Source organism: Rhinatrema bivittatum, chromosome 11 (assembly GCF_901001135.1).
Source record: "Rhinatrema bivittatum chromosome 11, aRhiBiv1.1, whole genome shotgun sequence".
Taxonomy (NCBI): Eukaryota; Metazoa; Chordata; class Amphibia; order Gymnophiona; family Rhinatrematidae; genus Rhinatrema; species Rhinatrema bivittatum.
The window spans coordinates 50,644,907-50,671,009 of record NC_042625.1 but is presented as its reverse complement, the minus strand read 5'-3'; the positions used below and the strand labels follow the sequence as shown (position 1 = coordinate 50,671,009).

The window sequence follows — 26,103 nt, the reverse complement described above, 5'->3', positions numbered from 1 at the left end:
AAGGGTCTCGCTTTCACTGCCACAGGAGTTGTTTTCCTAAAGAACCATGAAATGTTTTGGTGTTGAAGATCTTCCTGCATGCTAGTACCAGTGACTCAATACATCTTGGAACAACACAGACACTACACCACTTCTCTATGTTCCTGCTTTCAGATCAAGTCTCCTTACCTGAGGTAGGTGGGAGGCTCAGTGCTGATAGAAACTGCCTTGTACTTCTCATCATTCCCATCCAAGATCTCCTCGACTTCCGAGGCTTTCAAGAGGGTTACACTTGTGGCCAGTGTTGTGTATCCATGGTCTACAGATGTGGAGAAAGAATGGGCAGTCATCGGAAACTGAAGTATAATTTAGGCTTGGTCACAGAACTACTCTGCATATATTGGAGAAGTGTGAGGAAAGGCTCACCCTAGGAGGGACTCTCATGCTAGGTATTTATCCAAAAGCTACAGACAGATGGGTTCAGGACCAGTGGGTTATGCATCTCTACCAGCAGATGGAGATGGAGCAAACTGACGTCACAGTGATATCAGCCCGCCAGTATTCTCTTCAAAAGCAACTATAGACAGACTAACAAAAAAATGATTAAAAAAACATAACCATTTCAGCACTCGGCCAATATCAAACACTTGAGCTCAGACAAAGAATACATTAAGACTAACCTAGGGACTGGAGGAACACTTACCAGTAACCCCTGGAACATGTAGTCACCCAGGAGGATTATAACAGAAACATACGGTAGCCAAGGATGGGAAGTTGAATCCATCTGTCTATATTAGGAAAAGGAAATTATCAAGTAAGTAATAATTTCTCATTTCCAAAGCTACTCCCAAATAGGGTGGAAGGCTGTCCACGGTCCAGTCAAAACAGCCAGTGTAAAGGCTGTGCCCTCCTGGGCCTGTACATCCAGACGATAATACTGGAAAAGGTGTGCAAGGACCACCATGTTGCAGCTCGGCAAATGTTGATGGGGGACAACAATCTAACCTCCACCCATGACAGTGCCTGAGCCCTAGTGGAACGAGCCCTAACCTGAGTAGGCAACGGCTTTTCAGCAGCCACATACACAGCCGTGATTACCTCCTTAATCAATCAAGCTATTGTAGCCCATGAGGCCAGCTTGCCCTGTTTACCTCCAACATGAAGGACAAACAGGTGATCCATCTTTCGGAAAGGCTTAGAAACCTCCAGATACTTCAAGACGTCTCTTGACATCCAAGTGACACAACAGGTGATATTCCTCTGCATCTCTTTCCGTATCCAGAGAAGACGCGGAAATGAACTGAATCAAGTGAAAATCTGAGACCAATTTAGGCAAGAAAGAAGGAACAATATGAAGGTGAATCACTCCTGGAGTCACTGGAAGGAATGGTTCCTGACAAGACAAGGTCTGCAGCTCAGAAATCTGATGGACAGAACATATTGCCACCAGAAACACCATTTTCAAGGTCAGTAAGCACAAGGAAAGGGAGCGCGTGTTGGTTGAAACATAGGACCCGCCAAAAGTCCAAAACTAGATTAAGACTCCGCAAGGGTACCGCAAGGGTACCGCAAGGGAGGCCTAAGATGTTTCACTCCCCTCAAACAGGCCACATCAGGGTGAGACGATAAGGATTCACCATTCACTTGACCCCTGAAATAGGCAAGAGCTGCCACTTGTACCTACAAGGAATTAAATTAAGGGCCAACCTTTTATTCAACCCATCCTACAAAAATTCCAAAATGAGTGGGATCCTAACTGAACGAGGAAACACTCCTCGATCTTCACACCAAGCCTCAAACGCTCCCGAAACCCATACATAGACTAAGGAAGTGGAGAATTTTCATGCGCGTAGTAAGGTGGCAGTCACTGCCAAAGAATAACCACGCTTCAACAAGTGAGCCCTCTCAAGGGCCATACCATAAGACAAAACAGAGTCGGATCTTCTTGAAGGACCTGGCCCTGCTGCAACAGATTCCTGTATGCTAGAAGACGAAAAGGGGAGTCTACCAGAAGTCTTCACAGATCTGCATATCATGGTCTCCTGGGCTAATCCGGTGCTACCAAAGCACCATCCCCCCATGACATTTGAGTCTTTGAACTTTTCTGCCCAACATGGACCACAGAGGAAAGGCATGCACGAGAGCATCGATACCCAAGGACCTCGGATCTCTCCTTTGACTGAAAAATTGAGAAACCATCACATTGCAATAAGTTGCTAGCAGGTCTAGGAACGGAAGGCCTCAGCGATCCACTATCAGCTGAAAAGTCTCGTCCGACAATACCCATTATTCTACATCCAGACTCTCCCTGCTAAGAAAGTCTGCTCTTAACGTTGTTTTTTCTCGTAATGTGAGAGGCTAAGATCTTCTTGAGATGCCCCTCTGCCCATTCCATAAGTTGGTCTATTTCCTGTGACACTTGCTGGCTCTTGGTTCCTCCCTGCTGAGTAATGTATCCACCGTCACTGCGTTGGCTCAGCCCTGCAGTCTGCCACTGAACTACAAGCATGCCAACTGGACCACCCGGGGTTCCAGGTGATTGATGCGCCAGAGTGACTCTTCTGTATTCCAGCGTCCTTGCGCCATTATTTCCTGACAGTGAGCTCTCCAACCGTGGAGATTCACATCTGTTGTGAGTACCAACAGTCCAGCGATGTCAGGGAAATTCCCTTTCTCAGATGATCCGCTTGCAACCACCACGGGAGGTGAGAGCAGATTTCCATCGGCAAGTGGAACCAAATAGTCCTGAGACTGCAGGTTCCAATGAGACAGCAAGAAGCACTGAAGAGGTATCTCTGGCTGAGGTATGCCCTCTCACCCATGTCACCACTTCCAGGGTTGCTGCCAAACAGAGTACCTGTAGATAAGACCACGCTGTCGGGCATATAGTGTTCACCAAGAGATGCACCTGTGACATCAACTTCTGAATACGAACTTCTGGCAGGAAAACCTTGCCCTGCCTCTTGTCGAACTGAACACCCAGATACTCCAATGACTGAGATAACTGAAGACTGTCCTTGGCTAGGGTCACCACCCAACCAACCTCCTGCAACAAGATCACCACCTTGCGGGTCACCAGGAGGCTCTCTTCCAGAGACCTGGCTCGAATCAGCCACTCGTCCAAATACAGATGTACTAGGATGCCATCCTTTATCAACTCTGCCACCATCACCACCATAATCTTGGAAAAGGTTTGGGGAGCAGTGGTCAGACCAAAAGGCAGTGCCCGAATCTGATAATGGCACCCCAACACCGCGAAACACAGAAAATGTTGGTGTTCCAATCAGATGGGAATCTGGGAGGTACGCCTCGGACAGATCTAAGGAGGTCAGAAATTCCCCCGACTGAACAGCCATTATCACTGAGTGCAATGTTCCCATGCGAACATGAGTCCCCTGCAAATAACTGTTGACTCCTTTGAGATCCAGGATGGGACGAAAGGAGCCCTCCTTCTTGGGCACAATGAAATAAATGGAATATCACTCCATACTTTCTTGAGACATAGGAACTGGAACTACAGCCCTCAGACTAAGGAGCCTTGACAGCGTAGACTCCACTGCCTCTTTCTTCTGCAGGGAGCGGCAGGGAGACACCATGAACACATCCTGAGGAAGACTGCGAAACTCCAGCACATATCCTTCTCGTATCACCTCCAGGACACACTGATCCGGATTTGATCTCAATCCACCTTTGATAAAAGGGAGAGAGGTGTCCTCCTATCTCCTGCTCCCACGGGTGAGTCGGCAAACCTTCATTGTGAAGTTTGGGAGGATCCGCTACTCGAGCCCGCGTCTCACTTGGGCTGTCTGGGTTGAAAGGACTGAGCCCTGCCGAAAGGCAGAGTACTCTGAAAGGTTGTCCCTCTGTAGGGAAGAAACTGCTTGGAATCCTTGAGATGACACCTCATACCAAAGGTGCGCAGCAACTATTTCTTATCCTCCAGTAATTGAGGAACAGGGATTCACCCACTTACTGGCCAGTTTTGCCAACTCACTTCCAAACAAGAGCGAGCCTTTAAAAGGCAATTTCATAAGATTAGCTTTGGAGGTCATGTCAGCTGACCAATTTCGCACCCATAACTGTAGCCTGACTGCTATTACCGAAGCCACTCCTCTGGCTGAGGTATGGACCAAATCACAGCCCGCATCTGCCAAAAAAAAAAAATGGCGGCGGGTTCTACAACTGCTCTGGAATTCACTCCAGAATCATCAACCTCCTGAGAGAGAAGCAGCCAAGAGCGAGCCACCAGGGAACAACAGGAAGCTATCTGTAATGGCATTGCCACTGCTTCAAATGCTTGCTTAAGGATGACCTCAATCTTCCTATCTTGAACATCCTTCAAGGCTGCTCCTCCCTTCATGGGGATAGTCATCGTTTAAGAGTCAGCACAGACAAGCGCATCCACTTTCGGAAATTGCAGACACTCTCTCACCACTGGATCCAGAGGATACAGGCCTTCCAAGATCTGACCCCCTTTGAAATTTGCCTCCGGAGCATCCCATTCAAGATCAATCAATTCTTGAATGACTTCCGTAACAGGGAAAAAACAAGAGGCTTTATGCAAGGAAACCAAAATGGGATTTTTCTTTGGATCATACATGGAATCTGCCCCAGGCACTCCCAGCATCTTCAAAGACTGGGAAATCAGGGCCGGCAGATCATCTCTGTGAAAGAACTGCAACAGTCTTATATGGTTCCAGTTTCTGAGGAATTTCCCCATCCTCCAGAGAGTCAGGATCTGTCTCATCATCAGTGCCATCCGGAGTCCTGTCGGGAATACCCACAGCTAACCAAAGTGTACTTCGGTGCTTAAACATAGTATTGGAAGAGGGAGAGGCCCACCGCCTGAAGATTTGACCTGACATGATTGGACAATTCTGAGGACTGCACTGAAGAAAGGATTGCAATCCTTGAAAAACTTCTACCCAAGAAAAGGCAGAAGTATCCATGCCAAAACCATAAAGCACTTGTGCAGGGCCCACTGAGCTGCCAACCCCTGCTAAGAAACCAGTCAAGGGAGTTCCAAAGTCAGGCGTTCCTCTGTACAAATCCTTAACCAGGTCATCATCAGGCTGGGAAGAACCAGGCTTAATAAAATCAGAGGAAGATAATTCTTCCTGAGCCTCTAAGCAGCACTGACACATGTTAGAGGGCACTACAGACTCAAAAGCCCGAAGATGACAGGCAGCACAGAGAGAAAGGCGCTTAGGTTTCTTGGTCACTGGCGCCATTATTCCATCAGTATGCTTACAGGCAACTGAAGATGTGCGTCCAGCCAATTCACGCTGAAAAAATTTAGGGGCACAAAGTTTATGTGCATAAAAGTTAGGCGCCCCAAAATTAACCGCACTATCACTGCGCCAAACAGGGCGCACAACCAATATGTGCTCACAATTCAGACACACAGCCAGACACACTTGTGCACACCGATGGTCCTGTAGAGGGCAGCTGAACACGCAGGAAAGCATGCGAAAACACCGCTGCGGCCTACCATGCGGTGTACAGGAAAAAGCATAACAGCGGAACCTAGCCCATCTGGGATGCTCAACTCGCTAGGCTGCCCAGGTCCCTTAACCCCATCGGGAGCAGGAACGAACGTTGGAGCGGGGCACCAAGCACAGAGACCGAAGGAAGTCCTACACAACTGCTCTACTCTAGCTCAGATTTTTTTTTTAAACTTACCTGAGCTCAGCCCTTCCCGGCTGAATACAGAGACAGTCTCCGGTTGCGGGGAGGGGAGAGGGCATATGCTGTCACCACTGCGCTCTGCTTCCTGCACCTATTGCCTTTCAGCTGTTCAAACAGCTAAGTCCATGCCAGCTAAAAACCAGCACCAGACCAAGGAACTCATCTGAGGGACCACAGAAATCACCTCAGGAATTCTCAACTGGGGGAAGGACCATTTGGTATCACTGAAGGAGAGCAGGGTGTTTTATTAATTTCTTCTTCTATTTCTCCTATCAAAATCAAACAATCCCCAGTAGGAAAATGCATGCCCACCACCTGCTGGAGACGGAGAATACTGGCAGGCTGATGTCACTGCAGGAGTATATATACTGTGATGTCAGCTTTGCTCTGTCTCCATCTGCCGGTAGAGTTGCATAACCCACTTGTCCTGACCCATCTGTCTATGTGCTAGGAAAATTGTTTCCAAAATGTGAAAAGAGGGGGCGCTCTTGCCGCTAGACAAAATGGCTGCCTGAGCCGGAGCTCCCGCCAACCACAGACCTTATTTTTTAAAAAAACAGGGCATATATAAATTAAACGCGGCACAAAAGTCGGGGATTTGCCGCCGACAACGAGCAGCATGGCCCAGAACCGCATATGTAAAACGCAACATTTTTTTTTTTTAACTTAAAAAAGTGATGAGGCGAAAACGATTGCGATTTCCAACATATTCAACATAGCTATGTTGAATAAGTTGGAAATCGCGATCGTTGATCCTAAATAAAAATTTAAACCCCTCACCCTCCTTAATCCCCCCCAAGACTTACCAAAACTCCCTGGTGGTCCAGCGGTGAGTCAGGACGCCATTCCTGTATTCCTTTGCGAGGAGCACGTGACGTCGGCGTCACGTCGGAGTGACGCGGACGTCACGTGATTCACCGCGGTTCCGCTCCCGGACCCCTCGTTGGACCCAAACGGAACTTTTGGCCAGCTTGGGGGGGTCAGGAGGCCCCCCAAGCTGGCCAAAAGTTCCGGTTGGGTCCAAGGGTCCGGGAGCGGACGCGCGGTGAATCACGTGACGTCCGCGTCACTCCGACGTGACGCCAACGTCACGTGCTCCTCGCAAAGGAATACAGGAATGGCGTCCTGACTCCCCGCTGGACCACCAGGGAGTTTTGGTAAGTCTTGGGGGGGATTAAGGAGGGTGAGGGGTTTAAATTTTTATTTAGGGAACCGGTGCATGTATGGACATAGCCTCAACTTATGGAATTCTACATATGTCCATATTGACCGATATTGACCCTCACCTTCGACTTATGGACTTATGAACATAAACTTTTTGTCTGCACATCCCTATCCCGCAACCCTTCCAGCACAAATCATTAGGGCTAAGCTTCGCTCGGTGGAGCCTTTGTGGTGTAAAATGCCATCGGAATAATACTTTATAACTATTCTCCGTGAGGGAAGCTGAAACAGAGCATCCCTTGGTATGGAAAGATATCTTTCCCCACTCCTCTCTCGAAAAAGACCTATGTAAATCCTGTTCCCATGCTGTAATATACCTCTTACTTTCAAGGTTGGCGGACTGTAAGAGACCATACACCTTGGATAGACCTCCCCTAACCCTGTCTGCGGACTCACACCATCCTTCAAATTGCAACTGGCCCCGAGACAACTCCCCTGCTTATACCTTCCTGGCGAATGAAATTGCATAACTGATAATAAGGGTAAATAGGCGAGGCTCGGAGGTGGTGCGCTTCTTCAATCTGTGACTAAGATAATAGCCCACCGCTCCCCCATATCTGCCCTAATGTATTGATGCCATTACTTTGCCATGCCCTGAAAAAAGGAGATTCCCATCCTGGAGTGAATTTCTTATTGTAATACAAATGAGAACCGTGGAAATAAGTTCTAACTCCAGTTATGACATGCTTCCACTGGGACCAAACTCTCAGCGTGGTTTGCATTGGCAAAGTAGGTGTACATTGAACCCGCCATGTCTCCCGTGGTTGCCAAATGAGGGCGCTAATAGGCTATTGCTGTGATTACAAAGTGGAAAAGTCATTCTTTGTGAATAGTTTATGTATTTTCACACAACTCTTTCTGTTATGGGCTGCCTGTTGGTACCATCGACTATGCCCTCACTGGCTAGGCCTGGGTAATGGTTATGAATTGGCAGAGTTACACTAGCGAGAGGCAGGAGCCACTGAGGCCTGCACATCCTGTTTTCAAACAAATTGTTTTTACAAATACTATTATTTTATCCCAAGGCTTTCTTTTCCATTTTACACGCCATATCTTCCCAACTATGAATGCTGCCCCTGCCAGATCCATTAATTAAACTGGATCTCATCCGTGGGTGCTATTGTGTCCTCAGACTGGCTTAAACAAAATCTTCAAGCAGGTCCACTGGTCACCCGTGATCTTCAGGATCTGAAAATTAAGGTCTGATTTTTTTTTTTTTTATATTAGGGCTGGTCCTCATTTGTTAAGGGGCGGCAGTCTAAAATGTGTCTGAATGCCCTGCTTATATTTTCTTAAAGCTCCAGATAAGAACAGGGTTCAATGTAAGTTAATGTTGTTCAGTTTTAATATGCTCAATAAAAATTTCAAATACAAAAAAAAAATGTGAAAAGTGCTAATACTTTTTGAAGTGGCCATCTGTCCAGACCCTGGTGCTAAACAGCACAGAAATGTGCCTTTAATAAACTTGAAGTCCTGAGTAAATTCCTGTCACTTGTTCAGTGGTGGGAAAATATTTAGAAAAATTAAGCGCTGATCAAAAATGTTTAGGAGCCAGGGAATGTTTTTTTTTTAATTTTTCATTGCTTATTTTGCTCTATTTTTGTCAATATTTAAGGGGTTTTTTTTTTCTTTTTTTGCTTTTCTTTGCTCTCTCCTTTCTCCTGCTGCCAGGCCTTATCCCCACTTCACCCTGCTTCTTCCACTCTCTTCTGGCACCCTTTCACCCACCTCTACACCCTCCCAGCATACTAGGAAAGGGCCTAAGCAAGAGGGGGGCAGCGGATGCTTCTGAAAACAAGCCACCAGCACTTGTGGTGGCAGTGACTTGCTAGGCTGGGCCCCCAACATTAGTGATGTCTCCTCAGAGGCAAGCACCACGCATATAATTTTAGGCACCAAGGATGTTTCCCAGCCCTGCCATTACTGTCATTTGCAGTAGCTGCTACCAACCTATACATGTTACACAGCTTGTTAAAAGCCCATTTCAAACCTCGCTTATTTCCTGTACCTGAATCTTAACCCTGCGCCTGGTCTCACCGACTGCCCTTTCCTTTTGAAGCTCGTCACTATAATGCACTGGCAGCACAGCCATCTCACTGGATGAATAATGATTTGCTTTTAGTCAAGGTTCTAGTAGCTGTATTAGTCTTGGAAATATGGTGGAACCTGTGTTGTCAGAAAGCTCAGGTGCTCCCAACTTCTATTGCTTGTGCAATAAAAAGTATCACAGCCTGCAAAAACTGCAGGTTTCAGTTTCAGACAGTGCCCCTCATCCAAGCAGGAGCCCAGTGCACTCAGTCAACACGTATACGCAGACACAAAAGGATGGCTCCACTAGTCAATTTCAGGAGGAATGGAGAAAGGGCAAAGTGGGGTCATACAATAGCAGTTGTGCGGATCTATAAAGTAACTTGCCCAAAGCATTATGGATATTGTGCCAAAGCTGGGTCTAGAGCCCCTGAAACCTTGAAACCAAGTTCCCAAGTGTTGATATTGTGTATGGCCAAGTTTTTCAGATACCTGTAGGAAGGATGCTATGCCAGGTAAAATGCGGTTCTAAATTAAAATCTTTTCTGGGGGAATGGAGCCTGAAATAACCTTCATTGTTGATGTGCACGTCTGAAAATGTTAAGCAATTGGAAGAAGAGAACGCAAGGCATATGGATTTGCTTACATTTTTTTCCATGCGAAGAGGCTACTATTTTTTTCCTTTCCTCCACAGTCGCTAGCCGCCTCCAAAGTGAGGGGTACCTCTTATACAGAGAGCCTCGGAACATACGCAAATAGTTTCCCACCTGCAAGCCAAACAAGAGTGGTCATTTTTGAATCATAAACCAAGAAAAATTGTTCCCTACCATTAATCAGGTTAACGATACCACAGTCCGAACCACGGGCTCTTTTTGAGCTGGGAAAATGATTACAAAATGCTTTCTATAAAATAATTAAAATATTCAGTCACCAAGTCTCAAACTAAGTCTGAAGGCCATGTCCCTCCGTACATTGTGACTACTGATGTGTCACCTGTCTGCAAGCAGTCCTACTTTGTACAATGACAGTCATGCACAAAGGAAAACTGGTTCTTACCGGCTAATTTTCATTCCTGGAATATCACAGATCATTCCAGACAAGTGGGTTTTGCATCCCCTACCAGCAGTCGGAGGCAGAGAACAAAAACTTTGAGGCACTGCTAAATATCTGAGAGTGCCACCTGCAGTCCCTCTGTATTGACTTGTACCCAAGCCAAGTAGAGTGAAAAACACCAAATTAGCCTAACCAGGGCGAACAGAAAACTCATGGTTGGAGTCTCTCTAAACTGGAACCCCACTCATCAAACAAAGGAACTGAAAACCCTTGTAACTCTACCAGCTCTGTATTCATACAGAAAAATTTCAGACTGAGTACATAAAGGTCTTTCAACAATAGGGAGACAGGTCTTTGGACTGATCTGTGGTATTACAGGAACGAATATTAGTAGGTAAGAACCAATTTTCCTTTCCTGTTCATACTCAGGTCAGTCCAGACAAATGGGATGTGCCCAAGCTCCCCTACACTGGGCGGGCACCTGAAAGACCTGCGCGCAACACACTCTTGCCAAAAGTAGTCTCGCCCATTACCCTAACATCCAGTTGGTAATGCTGGGTGAAAGCACGAAGGGAAGACCACATTGCAGCCCTACAGATCTCCTGAGGAGAGACCAACTGACAGTCCACCCAGGAGGCTGCCTGCGCCCTAGTAGAATGCGCCCACTACCCCTCTGGTACCTTCTGGCCTTTACAAAGATAAGCTGAGAAAATAGCCTCCTTTAACCACTGCGCAATCGTAGCCTTGGACGCTTTGCTTCCTTTCTTTGCCCCACCAAATAAGACAGATGATCTGAATGCCGAAAGCTGTTAGTGACCTTCAGGAAGCGTAACAGGATCCGTCTCACATCCAACAAATGAAGCTCCCTAGACTGTGATGTCTCCGTAGCCCAGTTCAGAAAGGCCGGAAGCTCCACCGTCTGGTTAAGGTAGAAAGAGGAAACGACTTTCAGCAAAAATGAGGGCACTGTGCGCGACACTCTATCCTCAGTTATCCCCAGGAAAGGTTCCCGGCAGGACAAAACCTGCAGCTCCGATAAATGCCTGGCTGAACAAATCACCACCAGAAAGACCACTTTCAGGATAAGATCCTTCAGGGTCGCTCTCCGCATTGCTCAAAGGGTTCTTCACAGAGCACTCACAGAACTAAATTCAAGCTCTACACTGGACACAACCTGTGCACTGGAGGTCTCAAATGTTTGAGCTCCTTTAGAAAACACACCATGTCTGGGTGAGACACCTTGCAGCTTATTTCTGAGACAACCTAAAGCCACCACTTGAATGCGGTGAATTACAGGCCAGCCCCTTTGGAAAGTGGAATATCCACCTGCAAAGGATCCAACCCTTGAACACCACACCAGGATTCTAACGCTCTCCAAACCCAGATGTGGACGGTCTTCCAGCTTAAAGTAAAGTGGTAATAACAGACTCAGAGTATCCCTTCAACTGCAAATGTCGCCTCTCAAAAACCAAGCCGCGAGACAAAAGCGATCCTCCCAATCCGAGAAGACTGGTCCTTGTCACAGCAAATGTGGTAGATGAGCCAATTGTACAGGCCCGTCTACTGTGAGCTGAACCCGGTCCTCGAATCACGGGTGATGTGGCTACTCCAGTGCTACCAATACTACCCTGCTTGGATGTCTCTCCATGTGCCGCAACACACGCCCTACCTGGGGCCATGGAGGAAAGTATAGCAGGAACCCCGTTGGCCAGGGAAGAACCAGAGCGTCCAAGCCCTTGGCGCCGACCTCTCTTCTGCAACTGAAAAAGCGAGGCACTTTGGCATTTTTCCCTGTCACCATTAGATCCATCTGCGAGATGTCCCACTTGGCTCGAACAGGTCGAAGGCTGCTTTCGTCAACTCCATTCCTCTGGATCCAACTGTTACTTGCTGAGATAGCCTGCACATTGTTCACTTCGGCTATATGCGAAGCCGCTATCCCCTCCACATACTGTTCTGCCCAACAAAGTGCTCCTGGGCCTCAAGAGCTGCTTCGTGGCTTTTTGTCCTGCCCTAATGATTGATATAGGCAACCATTGTGGCACTGTCCGAGAACACACTCGCCCTCAAACACAGCAATGCTCCGCACATCGTTCTCATTTCTAGACAACTTGCGAACACATACTGCCCCCCAACCACTGAGGACAGCACCCGTGGTCATCACTACCCAGTCTGGAGTCTCCAGATTTACCTTCTCCAAACTGCGGCGAGAAAGCCACCAGGACAGATTGGATCTTGAGTCCCCCTGAAGCGGAAACAGCCGCTGAGAATCAGACGACAATGGATCCCACGGGACAGTAAAACTCTCCGGATAGGATGCATGTGGGCAAAGGCCCACGGAACCACCTTTGAACCCAGCACCTGTAAATAATCCCAGGCTCTGGGCATTGGAAGACGTAACAAATGAAGTATCTGCGCCTGCAATGTCACCACTCTCCCCAGGGTCAGAAACACCTTGCCAACTCTGGTGTCAAATAGCGCTCCCAGATACTCTAGACACACAGTTGGTGCCAGATGACCCTTTGAAAAATTAATCACCCAGCCGCGCGCGCACGCACGCAACATTTCCATAACCCGGTGCACTGCCTGAGCATATTCCATCTATGACTTTGCTCTGATAAGCCATTTGTCCAGGTAAGGATGAACTAGAATCCCCTCCCTTCTCAGGGCTGCCGCCACAACCACCATCATTTTCATGAACCTCTGTGGCGCAGTCACTAGCCTGAAAGAGAGAGCCTGAAACTGAAAATGCTGCCCTAACACCATGAACCGCAGAAATGTCTGGTGCTCCAACCTTATAGGTATATGCAGATATGCCTCTGACAGGTCTAAAGATGCCAGAAACTCTCCTTTCCGCACAGTTGCTATTACCATCCGCAATTTTTTCCAGTCGGAAGCACGGCACCCACAAAGGTGTGTTGAATTTCTGAAGATCCAGAATAGGGCTAAACGTGCCTTCTTTTTTGGGCACCACGAAATAAATGGAGTACCTGCCCTTTCCTCTCTCCGCCGGAGGCACCGGCACAATCACCTCTAGCTCTTGCTGATGGAGCAATGTCTCAGACTCCCTCCCGCTTGCTTTGGGATATGCAGTGGGACACCAGAAAAGCCTCTCTCAGCGGACAAGAAAATTCTAAGGTGTAACTGTCTCTTACCACCTGTAGAACCCACTGGTCCAATGTTATCTTAGTCCACTCCTTGAAGAAAAGGGTTAATCTCCTCCCCACCACCACCACTGCTTACATGGAAGAGTGGACCAGGCTGACTTCATTGTGAGGCCTTACTGGCTCTGGTGGCCTGACCGGAACTCTCCCTGGAAGTCCTGCCATGCAAAGGTTTATTTCTGCCCTGAGGCTGGCACCCTCTTGCCAGCCTCACGGCAGAGGCTGGCAAGGGGGTGCAGGTAGCACTCTCGGTTATGTAGCAGTGCTTAAAAAGTTTTTATTATCTGCCTCCTTCTGCTGGTAGAGATGCAAAACCCACTTGTCTGGACTGATCGGAATATGAACAGGAAAGAAAGAATTCTTTTAAGGGTCCAAACGAATGACAAGCCATTAAAATCCATTTTTTTAATTCTGATTTAGATTTCATTCCTCTGTTTAAAAGCTCCTTCTTTGTAACTTTTACAACCATAAACCCAAAGAAATGCAAGTGATCCAATGTTGCCCCATGCAGGAAATAACCCAATATAAAGCATAAGTAAGATATCAAAGAGAGCACTTTTTTATGCCAATTTTTACCAATGGAGTATGACCATAATAAAGGATACACAATTTATTCTAACAGTGCAAAATTCAGTCAGTAAAATAAATTATAGCAAAATACAAGATCATGAAACAATAAAAGAGAAGGAGAAGAGCCAAATACCATGGAATGGATCTCCCCATTAGGAAAGTGATTGGCCACAGTTAAGAGGCAGGATGCTGGGTTCGATGCACCATTGATCTGACCCAGCATGGTACTTATGTTCTTAGGTACAGGATGCTGGGCTCACTGCACCTTCAGTCTAACTCGAGACAGTACCTCTGTCATAGTAAACATATACAGTAAATGATGGCAGAAAAAGATTAAAATGGTCCAGGTAGAGAGTCCATCAACCTAGGTTGAGAAAACATTGTACAAATCTCATAGTTGTGCAAGTTACCTCACACTGAAGGACATCAAATCTTCACAAAAGTGTACTATTCTGTTCATACGTCTCACTCTGCATGTCAAAGTGGCCCCTAACCCCTACACTACTACCTAAACCTCACTTTGAGTTACTAGGTGAGCCTCCTATAGAGATATAAATAGCTAACTACTAGAAGGGCCTTATAGATAGGTGCTCTCTCTTTCTCAGTCTGTTTCAAGCTAGATGAAACTACATTACAATTATTACAAAATGTTGCTGCTCGTATTTTCACCGGAGAGAGTATTTATACTCACTTTACGCCTGTGCAAGATGCTTTACACTGGTTAGGTTACCAATTCAATTTAGAATTAACTTCCAAGGTACATGTGCTAATTCATAAAATAATGAATACCGATGTGCCATGGTTTGGAGCACATAGGTGAACACTATGCTCAGCTAATAAAGGACAGTACTGATAATCCAGCAAGCTCACTTGAGTGAGATCACAGATTGCGCTAGCACAGCATGCTTGAGCAGCCAAGGACGGTGTCAGATATAAGAGCCTTTAAAGGGGCCCGAAAAATGTGGCTCTTTCAACAGGCCTTCAGCACAAGAAGCAGTCAGTGGGACGTAGAGCTTTGTTTCTTTGGCTGACTTGTAGTGACCTGCCCCATCAGCAGCAATTAGTAGATCTGCTTGTTTAATAACGCCCTCTGTTGTATTTTTCTTGTGTAATTATGTTTTTTTTTATGCATCTGGCGGTTGAGAACTAGTTTTAAATCAATAGATGGCTTCGGCTATACCTGTGTACCTGCTCTGTTCTCGGTTTGGTGTCTCTGATTTGACTGCACTAATTAGAAATACACAAAATAAATAAAACAACAGCCCCGCTGACTGGAGAAGTGAGCAGGGTCTCGCCGGCCCCCAAGTGCCCCCCGCTCCGGGCCCCGCACAGCGAACCCAACAGAAGCAGACCACGCACCGGTGGCGGGTCGGTACCTCGGAGCCGATCATGAAAAAATCCCCGTCCTCCTCCAGTTGAAACTTCACCGGCTTCTGGCCGAACGTTTTACTCAAAGCCATGATCATCTTGACCGCTTCTCGTTGCCCCTCCTCAGCCGGCCGCGAACCAGCCAACCTCAGTCACCGGACGCGCAGGCGCCGATCTGCCATCGTCACGCGGGCCGCGCGCCAGGCGAGCCTCCAAATCCGAACAGGCGCAGTCTACATCCATCTGCTTCCTCACGAGCCAGGCGCAGGCGCAGTCTACAACCATTTGTTTCCCCACGAGCCAGGCATGCACGGGTGCACGCGCTCCTCGTCCTTTGTTAGGAATGCTTCTGCTTGTACTCCGCGGGAGGGGAAAAGTCTTGTACAGTGCGGAATCATGGCTCTGGCTTCTTAGGCCAGTGTGATTTCTTTCTCCTGTGTGTTGTGCACAGCTATATCTGCCAGCAGCTCCTCCCATGGATTCAAAGTTTACATTCAGCTCATGGTATCTTAAAAAAGCAAGTTACTGTAGGGTTTTCCCTATCCCCAGAGAGTCTACAGTCTAAGGCTTAAGCTTTTCTTCCTTTCTATTATGTAGAGGCAAACATCTTTGGAAATCTAACTAAATTCTTTGCTTCCGACTATATTGAGGAGGATGTTGGCGTCCTATTAACATTTTTTGATGTTGATGACTTTATGGACTAGATGGAATCAGTGTGAAACTGGAGGATGTAATAATTTAGATTGATAGACTAAAGGTACAAAACTTACATTGTAAGCCCTCTGGGGATAGGGAAATACCTACAGTATCTGAATGTAAACTGATGTGATATCTTAGATCAAATATCCGTATATAAAAATAATAAATAAAGAATAACAAAGAAATCACTTGAGACCAGATGATATTCACCCATATCCTGAAGAACTTAAAAATGAAATTGCAGACCTGTTTCTAGTGATTCGTGTGGCTCTTGTTTGCCACAGAAATAATTGCAGAGTGTAATGTGCAGAGAGTGTATTGCTAAATTGATTTTCCTCTATGGGAAGTCCTAGAGAGGACAAAAGAGCAGGGAAGGTTCCAGCTAGTGAAAGGTTATCTGCTGGTCAAAGGGTAGTCCTGAATCTCTTTACAGACAGATTAGTTCAGCCTGTAGGTGCTGGGTTTGAGCAAGAAATGTAACCCTTCTCAGAGCAAGAGTGGGTTCCCCAGAGTCACCATGTGAAGAGAAAGCAGCAGCTGGGGTTTCAAGGGGAAAAGGGGAGAGAATTTGACAGAGATACTCCAGCAGTTTCTCAGCCTGTATGAAGCATCTGGAAATTGTATTTAAGAATTAAAACTACTGGAAAGGAAAGGAACTGTGAAGGGATCAGAAAAGTAAACCCTGTGCCTGGTTGGATCCTGAAAACAGGGTTGAAAGCCTCCCTTTTCCTCCTGCAACAAGGGAACGTGAGTAGCTTGAAGCCATCCGAGATCTAGAATGAATACGTTGACATTTACTGTGTTTGAAGAGAGAATTTAAACAGTGTGGCCTAGTACAGGCTGAAGAGTGGTGTATATAGACTGTAACATAAGTTGTTTGAGGCTGTCTGGGAGGCTGAGAGAAAAGTCTTACTGGATTTGCTGTGAAGCTGAAAGCTGTACTCTTTCTACAGTAACTGAAGATACTTTAATAAACTATCTTTTCTTTTTGGAGTACAGTTTTGGATATGGACAGTGTTTTTATTTTTGAAGGGCTTGTGTGTGGCTCTTGCTGTTACGTGTGCCGCCCGTGGCAGACCCACGGCGTGGCCCTCTCACCTTCTTGCACGGACTCCAGCTCCTGGTTCCTCTTCACTGGCGGCGGTAGGCTGCCAGCTCCAACCTCGGGTCGCCTCCGGTGCCTCTGGCTCTTCCATGGTTCCCGGTGTTGCCAGCCAAGATGCCCCTGCTTGTTGGGCCTCTCCACATGGCCCGTGGAGAGACGCCGCCATCGGCGCTGCGCCCGCCCCTCCCCATGGGCGCATGCATCACTAATCCTTTTAAAGGGCCCGTGGCAGGAACCTGGCCGCGGCCCCGGATGTTGGCATCAGACACTTCAGTGTATATAAGCTCAGGCCTCGCTCCATAGCGTTGCCTTTGCAACAGGTCTCCTCATAGTCTGAGTACTCGTTGCTGATAGAGAATCCGCTCTACTTCATGTGCCTGACTCTTGTGGTTCCCGGTTCCTGTCTTCCTCGTTCCTGCCCTGTCTATGTGTTGGACTGGCTCTCTGGATTTTGACTCTGCTACGCCTGATTACTCTTCAGCCTATCTCCAGCCCCCGGACCTCTGCTACTCCTGACTACTCTTCAGCCTATCTCCAGCCCCCGGACCTCTGCTACGCTTGACTACTCTTGCCTTCTTCGTGCCCTGACCATTGCCTTGATTGACCTCGCTACAGATTTCTCCGTGTCCAGAATTCTACATTGCTTGCCGTGACCCCCGGTTGCCGCTGGCCCTGATCCCAGCCTGTCAGTGACGCCTCCTCTAGTTACGACTGTCGCTGCCCAACGTCTCCACTCCGCCCTCCTTACCTCTCTGGCAACTCCTCCCACGGTTGACGGACGTTTGGCTGCCGCGGCGTCTGCCTGCCGTCCTCTCCGGCATCCCCGGACCGGCTTGGGCACTGCCTCCTGCCATACTGTTCAGCTGCCTTAGGGCGTGCGCGCCGCGCGGCCCTGCTTCAAGTACCTTCAGTGGCGCGAACCTCAGGGGCGTCCCCCTGTGATGACATCATGCATCCAGGATACAAAAGGCCTACGCGATTGCTAGCTAATCGAGTTAGCAAAGGTTTCCGAACAGATGGGATTCGCTTTCGGTACCTTGCAACTCTGCCTCCTTTGGACCTACTCTATTTGGGGTACCCGCTCCTCGGGGGCCTCTCTCTTTCTTATCTTTCAGGTCGCCGTCTGGAACCGGTACTCGCTCCTCGAGGGCCCATGTTCCTGGACTCGCTACTTGGACTCCACTTCTGCCAGGAAGACACTGCTGTCTATAACATCTGTGAGTTACCATCTCTATCTCTCAGAGCTATTCCCTGGAACCAGGTACTCGCTCCTCGAGGGCCTGCCTTTACTCCAGCTCCTGTGCTCCTCACTGAGAGACCGCTGCATGAGTACATTACCAACGAGGCTCTATTCCTGAACTCTACATATCCTGCTACTACTCACAATATCAGTTCTCTCTATTACAGCACAGCCATTGTGGGATCACTGTTCCAGAGCCTGAGGGACTACAAGCCAAACCGGGCTACTTTCCAGCTCACTACTGTCACCTCTGATGGTTCACCAATCCTGTATAATAAAAGAACTAGTGTGTGTGTGTCTCCTAAGCTGAGCCTGACCTGTGGCCCCTCAAGGGACTTCCCCCCCGTGGGCGTGGTCATCTGCCACAGGTCCAGGGATCCACCCAAAACCCTTACGAATAATAACAATTCCCTGGACGTGGACTTACAAGGCTCCGGCCTTTCTTTGCTTAAGCGCCTCCAGTTACTTTCCGTACCATTGGCGCCCGAGTTCCTGTACCAAACCCAGTCCAGGGTAGGATTACGCCATCTATCGACTGCTGTCTCTGGGCTGAACCACCTTTCTTCACAAACCAACCTCGAGGCCCACCTAAGTCCTGTCGGCCCCGGCACCCAAAGGCTGAACCCACGGGGAACGAGGGCTGGTATAGGTGAAGCTCCAGTGGCCTCTATCTTCAGCCCACTCCACCTGCCGACGGTGGAGACCCATAGGTCCCTACCTATGGGTTGCGTCAACCCAACCTCGGCCCAAGGGTCCACCTCCGATACAACACCTACATCCAGTTTGGTCGTGCAGTTTATCTGCCCCCAGCTCACGACCCAACTGAGATTAATTTCCTCACTTTTGTAGTTACCCCAGGCTCCCCAAAGCAGAGAAGATGACCCTCAATGCACAGGGGGTTACATTTAAAACAGCCAAGGTACCAGTATACTGGAGGATGGCCAACATGACACCAATTTTTAAAAAAAGGACTTCAGGAGTGATCCTGCAAAGTATAGACCAGTGAGCCCTGACAACTGAGCCAGGCAAAATGGTCGAAGCCATTCTTAAAGACAAAATTACTGACTACTTAGAAGAAACAGAGAAACATGATGGCAGAAAAAAAGTATGGCACATCTAGTCTGCCCATCTGTCCAATTGCATTACAATTCTCATCACTTCCTTAGAGATCCTCTGTATTTATCTCATGCTTTCTTTAGATATTGCTTTTATCTTCACCACTTCCACTGGGAGGCCGTTCCACACATCCACCACTTTCTTTGTAAAGAAATATTTCCTAAGATTACTCCTGAATCTACCCCATTTCACCCTCATCTCATGACCCCTCATTCTTTCCATTGAAAGAGGATCATCTCCTATGCATGGAAACCTTTGAGATATTTGAATGTCTATCATATCTCTCTATATCGCCTTTCCTCCAGGATATACATGTTTAGATCTTTAAGTCTATCCCCATATGCTTTAGAACAAAGACCACTGACCATTTTAGTAGCCACCCTCTGGACCGACTCCATCCTTTTGAAGGTGTGGTCTCCAGAATTGTGCACAGTATTCCAAGTAAGATCTCACCAGGGACCTATACAGGGGCAATATCAGCTCCCTTTTTTAGCTAGCCATGGTTAATATACAGGGTTTAATGGAGAGGTTCAACTTGAATTTTACAAAGGGAAGCCTATAGTACCTGAATGTAATCTGCTTTGAAATGCCAAAAAGCGGAATATAAATCAAATAATTGTGGATATGTGCAAAGTGATGTATGTAGAGAAAAATCCCAACAAGAAATACAAGATGCCGGGTTCCATGTTAGGAATCATTATCCAGGAAAAGGACCTCAGACTACCTTAAAATGTTTGGCTCAATGTGCCGTGGTCAAAAAGGCAAGTAGAATGTTAGGAATTATTTGGAAAGGAATAGAGAGCACAACTGAGAATATCATAATGCCTTTGTGTAGATCCATGGTGCAACCACACTTTGAGTATTGTGTGCAGTTCTGGTAGTGGTCTACAAAATCATGAAAGGACTTGAACAAGTTAATGTAAATCAGTTATTTACTCACTCAGATAACAGAAGGACCAGAGAGCACTCCATGAAGTTAGCAAGTAGCTCATTTAAAACAAATCAAAGGCATTTCTTTTTCACTCGGCGCATAGTTAAGCTCTGGAATTCATTGCCAGAGGATGTGGTTACAGCAGTTAGTGTAGCTGGGTTTATAAAATGTTTGGATAAGTTCCTAGAGGAAAACGTCTGCTATTAATTATTAAGCAATAGTAGCTTATGATCTATTTAATGTTTGGGTACTTTGATTGAGAAGGCAGGCCTAGTCACAGTAGTCCATGCCATGGTAACCTCACAGCTGGATTACTGTAATACTCTTTATAGTGGACCTACAACAAAAGGGTTTGCATCAACTCTCATACTTTACCAGCAGAAGAGTGCAAAGCGTGTCACAGACAGAATTGGGTATTACAAAGAGTTCAGTGAGCAACAACATTTAGCACATATAGATTACAGTTTACAATTCAAGTGTACGTATTGTAACGGCTCACCGCCAGCGCTGCCTGGATCTGCCACTCCTCTGTGACCCTGGTTACGTCTTCAGCGACTCTTTGCCCCTGTAGCCGCCAGGCGCTCGTAACTCCCCAGGTCCTGGTCTAAGCAGGCCATGTCTCTGCTTGGCTTCAGGGTTCTCCTTAGAAGGAGTGGGTGGTGAAACCACCCCCCAATCAAAAGACAGTGCAAAGACACAGTTTTCTTCAAAACAGTTTATAAGGCAATTCAAATGTTCTTTACATTTGCTTCTTCAGCCCCCCATCTCCACCAGTTCTGGGGAACTCAGTGCCTGAAATATCCAGGTCTGTATCCCGGCTCTCCAGCTCCCCAATGGCAGGTGCTTGACCAATGGTACTATTTAAGTCAAAAACCCTCTTTTAAACATTTAAACACAATATGCTCTTTAGAGCCCTTCCTCCCACCTTCCTTTAAGGTATCATTGGTAATCCATCATTTGTACCCCTCTCGCTTCCTAGTTACTCGATATCCATTACTGAGCTGGAGGATTCCTCTCCCCCAGAACCTACCTCCATCCCTTCCTCCTCTTGTTCAGAGGAGCTGGCCTTTTCTGGCCATTGCCACCATGCTGGCACGCCCCCTTCCTCCATCTCCATCGATTCAGCTGTGTCTGACTCGTTAGCATTTACCTCTGACACATGTTTCTCCTCTTGCTCTGCCCACGGGTCAGGTGGTGGTTCTAAGAACCTGGGAGTTGTAGTTTTTTGTGTCTTCGGCAACACCCTCTGCTGTCTGTCAGGCCATTTTTCTCTGTGTTCCCCGCGAGATGCGGGGCACAGTTGAGTTCGCTACATAGTGTGTCCTGCGAGATGCAGGGCACAGTTGTTCGCCTTTTATTTCATTGGGAGAGTGGGCTGGTGCCCCTTTCCCGGGCAATTTTCATATGGTCTGAAAATAGGCCCTCTGCTGTCTGGAGATTTCCTTACCCTTTTCCACTCCTCTTACTCAGAGCTCGTGAGCTCCAGTCATGACAATAACTGTGACTTTATTTTCAGTCTTTTTTTCTGCACTTCTGCGGGATGCAGGGGATGCACTGAATGGTTTATTTGTTTTGTCTGGGAGAGGCTAATTAGCCTTCCTCCCAGTCTCTTTGGTTCTAGGCTGAAATAGACCCTCTGCTGTCTGCCTCTGGTATTATCTGACCTCATCCTATGGTGCCGGGGGCTGTTCCTGACCCCGGCAGTGCTGCACTGCATCACAGTATATATAAAAGTTACAGTTTACAGCTGAAATGATTCAAACATTACAAGCGGTAAGTGTAGGGTACATCAGTGAATGGAGTTACATGAGAACATAAGAAATTGCCATACTGGGTCAGACCAAGGGTCCATCAAGCCCAGCATCCTGTTTCCAACAGTGGCCAATCCAGGCCATAAGAACCTGGCAAGTACCCAGAAACAGTATATCCCATGTTACTGCTGCTAGTAATAGCAGTGGCTATTTTCCAAGTCAACTTGATTAATAGCAGGTAATGGACTTCTCCAAGGACTTATCCAAACCTTTTTTAAACCCAGTTACACTAACTGCACTAACCACATCCTCTGGCAACAAATTCAGAGTTTAATTGTGCGTTGAGTGAAAAAGAATTTTCTCCAATTAGTTTTAAATGTGCTACACTCACCACCTCATGGAGTGCCCCCTCGTTCTTTTAGGGGTGGTAGTTAGTAAGAGGTGCTATTAAGACATAGACCTGATCTAAGGGCCTGGTCACATTTTTACAAATCTGGCTATGGGGCCAAAGACTTCTACTAATAACCGTGTTTTCAGTTTTCCTAAAGCCGAGGTCGGTGCCAGTTGGACCTCTAGTAATAGAGAGTTCCAGGGTCTGATCCTGAGAAAGTTGCATTTCCTTCAGGGCCGGTGCCAATAGGTGGACCTGAGGTAGTGAGCATAGTGGCTGGGAGGATGTGTGTCAAGTGAGTTGTTTGCTGACGTAGTGAGCATACTGGCTGAGAGGATGTGTAACGAGTGAGTTGTTTGCTGACGTAGTGAGTGTACTGGCCAGGAGGATGTGTAACGAGGGAGTTGTTCCCTGAGGCAGTGAACGTACTGCCTGGCAGGATGTGTAATGAGTGAGTTGTTTACTGAAGAAGTGAGCATACTGGCTAGGAGGATGCGTAATGCGTTTAGTTTAGTTTAATAAAATTTCTTAATCGCTTTACGCCTAAGCGCTAAGGGGTTTACAAATGTAACATACATAATAATCAACAATCAAAATAATATCTAACAAATAACATTAAAATAGTACAACAATCCCAAGCCCAGTGAGGAAACAGTCCTGACTGGTATCAACAAATAAATGCTTGCTTAATCAGGAAAGCCTGTAAAACCGTTATTTGATTTTTTTTAAACATTCTGCAAGACTCGAAAACACAGGAGTAAAATTCCAAAAGATAGGCAAAGCTACGGAAAAGCATGGACTCTTATCAAATGCTTGCCTAATCAGGAAAGCCTGAGTTGTTTATTGAGCATACTGGCTGGGAGGATGTGTAATGAGTGAGTTGTTTGCTGAGGTAGTGAGCATACTGGCCTAGAGGATGGGTTTTTTTTTATATACCAACATTCAATCTGAGATATCACATTGGTTTACAGTCAGGTACTGTAGGTATTTCCCTATCCCTAGAGGGCTTACAATCTAAGTTTGTACCTGAGGCAATGGAGGGTAAAGTGACTTGCCCAAGGTCACAAGGAGCAACAGCAGGATTTGAACCCTGGTCTCCTGGTTTGTAGACCACTGCTCTAACTGCTAGGCTATTCCACCTCCCTCTTGTATAACAAGTGAGCTGTTTTCTGAGGTAGGTGGTACCAGGCCTTTTAGGGCCTCAAAGATTAGGACCAGGATTTTGACTAGGGTGTAGTACTGTGTAGGGAGCCAGTGTATGGTTCTTATTTTTTATCATAGCAACATGGCGTTATGAAAGGGTTCAAGTCGCAAAAATCTCTCTTAGTCCCTGATGAATATGGAATGGTTGAAACACTGCCAGTGTCATGCAGGCGATTTACGGAGACCGTGCAAGAGAGAGCTAATTCTATAAGGACAAGCACATTATGAAAACGCTACCGGTTGAGGGATATCACTAATGGATGGCCAATAAGAAATATTAAACAGCTTAAGCAAATTATGGAATAAAAAATTAAAGAAGGGCATATTTACCAGTAAGTCTATTACCAACATATGGTTTAGCCTAATGAAAAATACCAAACATCAGTGTACATAAAGAAAGGTATAGTGTCCTCTGATTGTCAAGTTTTGAGTAGTTTAAGAGAGGACCTGTTGAGCTTTGTGAGTCTTAATATCTGTTTAGTCCTGATATGTAAAACGTTGATGGTTACAAGATCTATGCAAATGACTTACCTTCTACATGGTCCAGCACTCTTGCAGTTCTTCATGTCTGCTTATCTGCTGTCAAACAATGGCGCATTCACAACAAATTAGCTCGTAACATGTCTAAAACTGAATTTAGTTTAATTCAGAGACCATATGCCAAATTTCAGCCTGCTACAATTGATGCTGACAGTATCACTTACTCTATCTGTTCTTCTATAAAAAGCCTTGATGTGCGGATTGACTCGAACCTAGCTTTTTGCCCTCATGTTAAGCCTGGATTTTACAAACTTACAGGTCGATTTTAAAAGCACAGCAGGTGCAAAAAAGCCCACGTACACATGTATGTGGGCCACATGTGAGCAACGCGGATTTGAAAAAGCTGCAAAATACGTTTGTATGTTCCCGTGCATGTGTAAGGGAAAAGGGGCAGACAGGGCCAAGACTTATCCGTGCAACTCTAAATTTTAAAACCTAAAAACTGCAGCACGTGTATGCCAGATATCTGCATAACGTTACCTCTGCCCCTGATGAGGAGCAAGTCTGTGGATCTCGGGTTTTAGGACTTATAGGACAGGGTGAGGGGGCTGGGTTAACTGGTGGGTATGTAGGATTAAGAAGCAGAGGGGTCTGAAAGACCTCGCTATTAACTGGACAGACTGGTGGACTCCTTGCAAAACTGGGAATTTGCCTCGTGCAGGAATGTTTTACAATTTGCTGACAAACGCGCATAAAAGCCAACGAGTTCCATTGGAAGACACACGCACTAGCGGTGCTCGAGTCACCTCTTAAAATTAGGAGCATACTCTCATTTTAAAACATTCGCATGCATCTTATTTGTTTTATATTTATTTTAATTTTTAATATTTTCTGTATGTTTTTAGCTGTTTATTGTTCTGATTATGAACGTTATTCTGGAAACCGCTTAGAAACGTTGATAAGCAGTAAATACCTTTTAAATAAATAAGCGCTCGTATAATTGAAAATTCCAGGTCCTCGCTCATGTGCCTATACGTGTGTGTGTGGACCCATGCACGCTCATTTTAAAACTGACCTGTAAGGACTTTTTGTGGTTAAAGTACTTATTGAAACCATCAGAGTTTAGTTTAGTAGTACAAGCATCTAGCTTGCCAATTACTGACTACTTAATGCCATCTGCCTTGGTCTCCCTCTACTGTTCTGAAGCCTGTTCAACTTTTTCAGAATGCCACCGCTAGATTAATTTCTGGCAAACATTGCCAAGAACACCAGTTCTTGTGAAGTTGCATTGGCTACCAATTCATTACCAAATTCTGTACAAAATTTGTCTTATGGTATTTAAACTAATTAACGGTGAGACTTCCCCTTGGTCCAATTCTCTGTTGTTATGGGTTTGGGCGGTAGCAAGGTGAGGTGAACAGCACCTCCAGGAGTGGCGTAGGATGGAAGGACTGGAGCAAGTGCGGGTAGTCCGGTGAGGCAGGAACAGGAACAAAAGCAGACGTGCTGGAACTCAAAGATAAGGTAAAGGCTAGGATGTCTCTGGAGTGAGGAACAGGCTGGGTTGAATCTCTGGAGCGAGGTACAAACTGGCTGAATCTCTGGAGCAAGGAACAGGCTGGCTGAGTTTCTGGAGTAGACTGAGGTGCATGGAAGTAAAGGTGAATTTCAGGAACACTGGAACAGAGTGTGGGTAAGCGTGGAAGTGGATGCCGGTAAGCATCGAGCTAGAACACTGGAAGTGGGTGCGGGTATGGGTATAACCGGAACACGGGAAACAAATGCAAGTAAGTATAGTAACTGGATGCAGGTAAGCGTGGAACTGGAGTAAGGAACAGGAACAAGGGAGCAACAGACTATGAAAAGACAGAACAAACCAGGAAAAGGACTACACAGAACAAGGAATACAGAATGCTAGAAAACAGTGCAAATGGCCTAGCCTCAAAGGAGAGACCTGGGCAAGGGGTCAAGAAGGCCTAGGATAGGTTGCTAGGCAAGGAGGGAACCAAAAGGCCCGTAGGCCACAGAGCAAGGTAAGAAGGGAACCAGAAGGCCAGCAGGCCACAGAGCAAGGCAAGCAGGGAACAGGAAGGCCAGCAGGCCACAGAGCAAG

At 46.6% G+C, this 26,103-nt stretch overlaps 1 protein-coding gene across 1 annotated transcript in view; it reads right to left on the bottom strand.

Annotated features, from left to right (window-relative positions):
• The window catches only part of SMARCB1 (SWI/SNF related, matrix associated, actin dependent regulator of chromatin, subfamily b, member 1), a 36,264-nt gene extending 20,990 nt beyond the window's left edge, over nucleotides 1-15,274 (bottom strand). Inside the window, exons 1-3 of the mRNA XM_029570910.1 lie at nucleotides 15,083-15,274; nucleotides 9,566-9,686; nucleotides 169-298 (exon numbers count right to left, since the gene is read on the bottom strand). Of these exons, the coding sequence (XP_029426770.1) occupies nucleotides 169-298; nucleotides 9,566-9,686; nucleotides 15,083-15,172 (341 nt within the window). The 5' untranslated portion in view covers nucleotides 15,173-15,274. The remainder of the gene's footprint in view (nucleotides 1-168; nucleotides 299-9,565; nucleotides 9,687-15,082) is intronic.
• Between the last annotated feature and the right edge of the window lie 10,829 nt (nucleotides 15,275-26,103).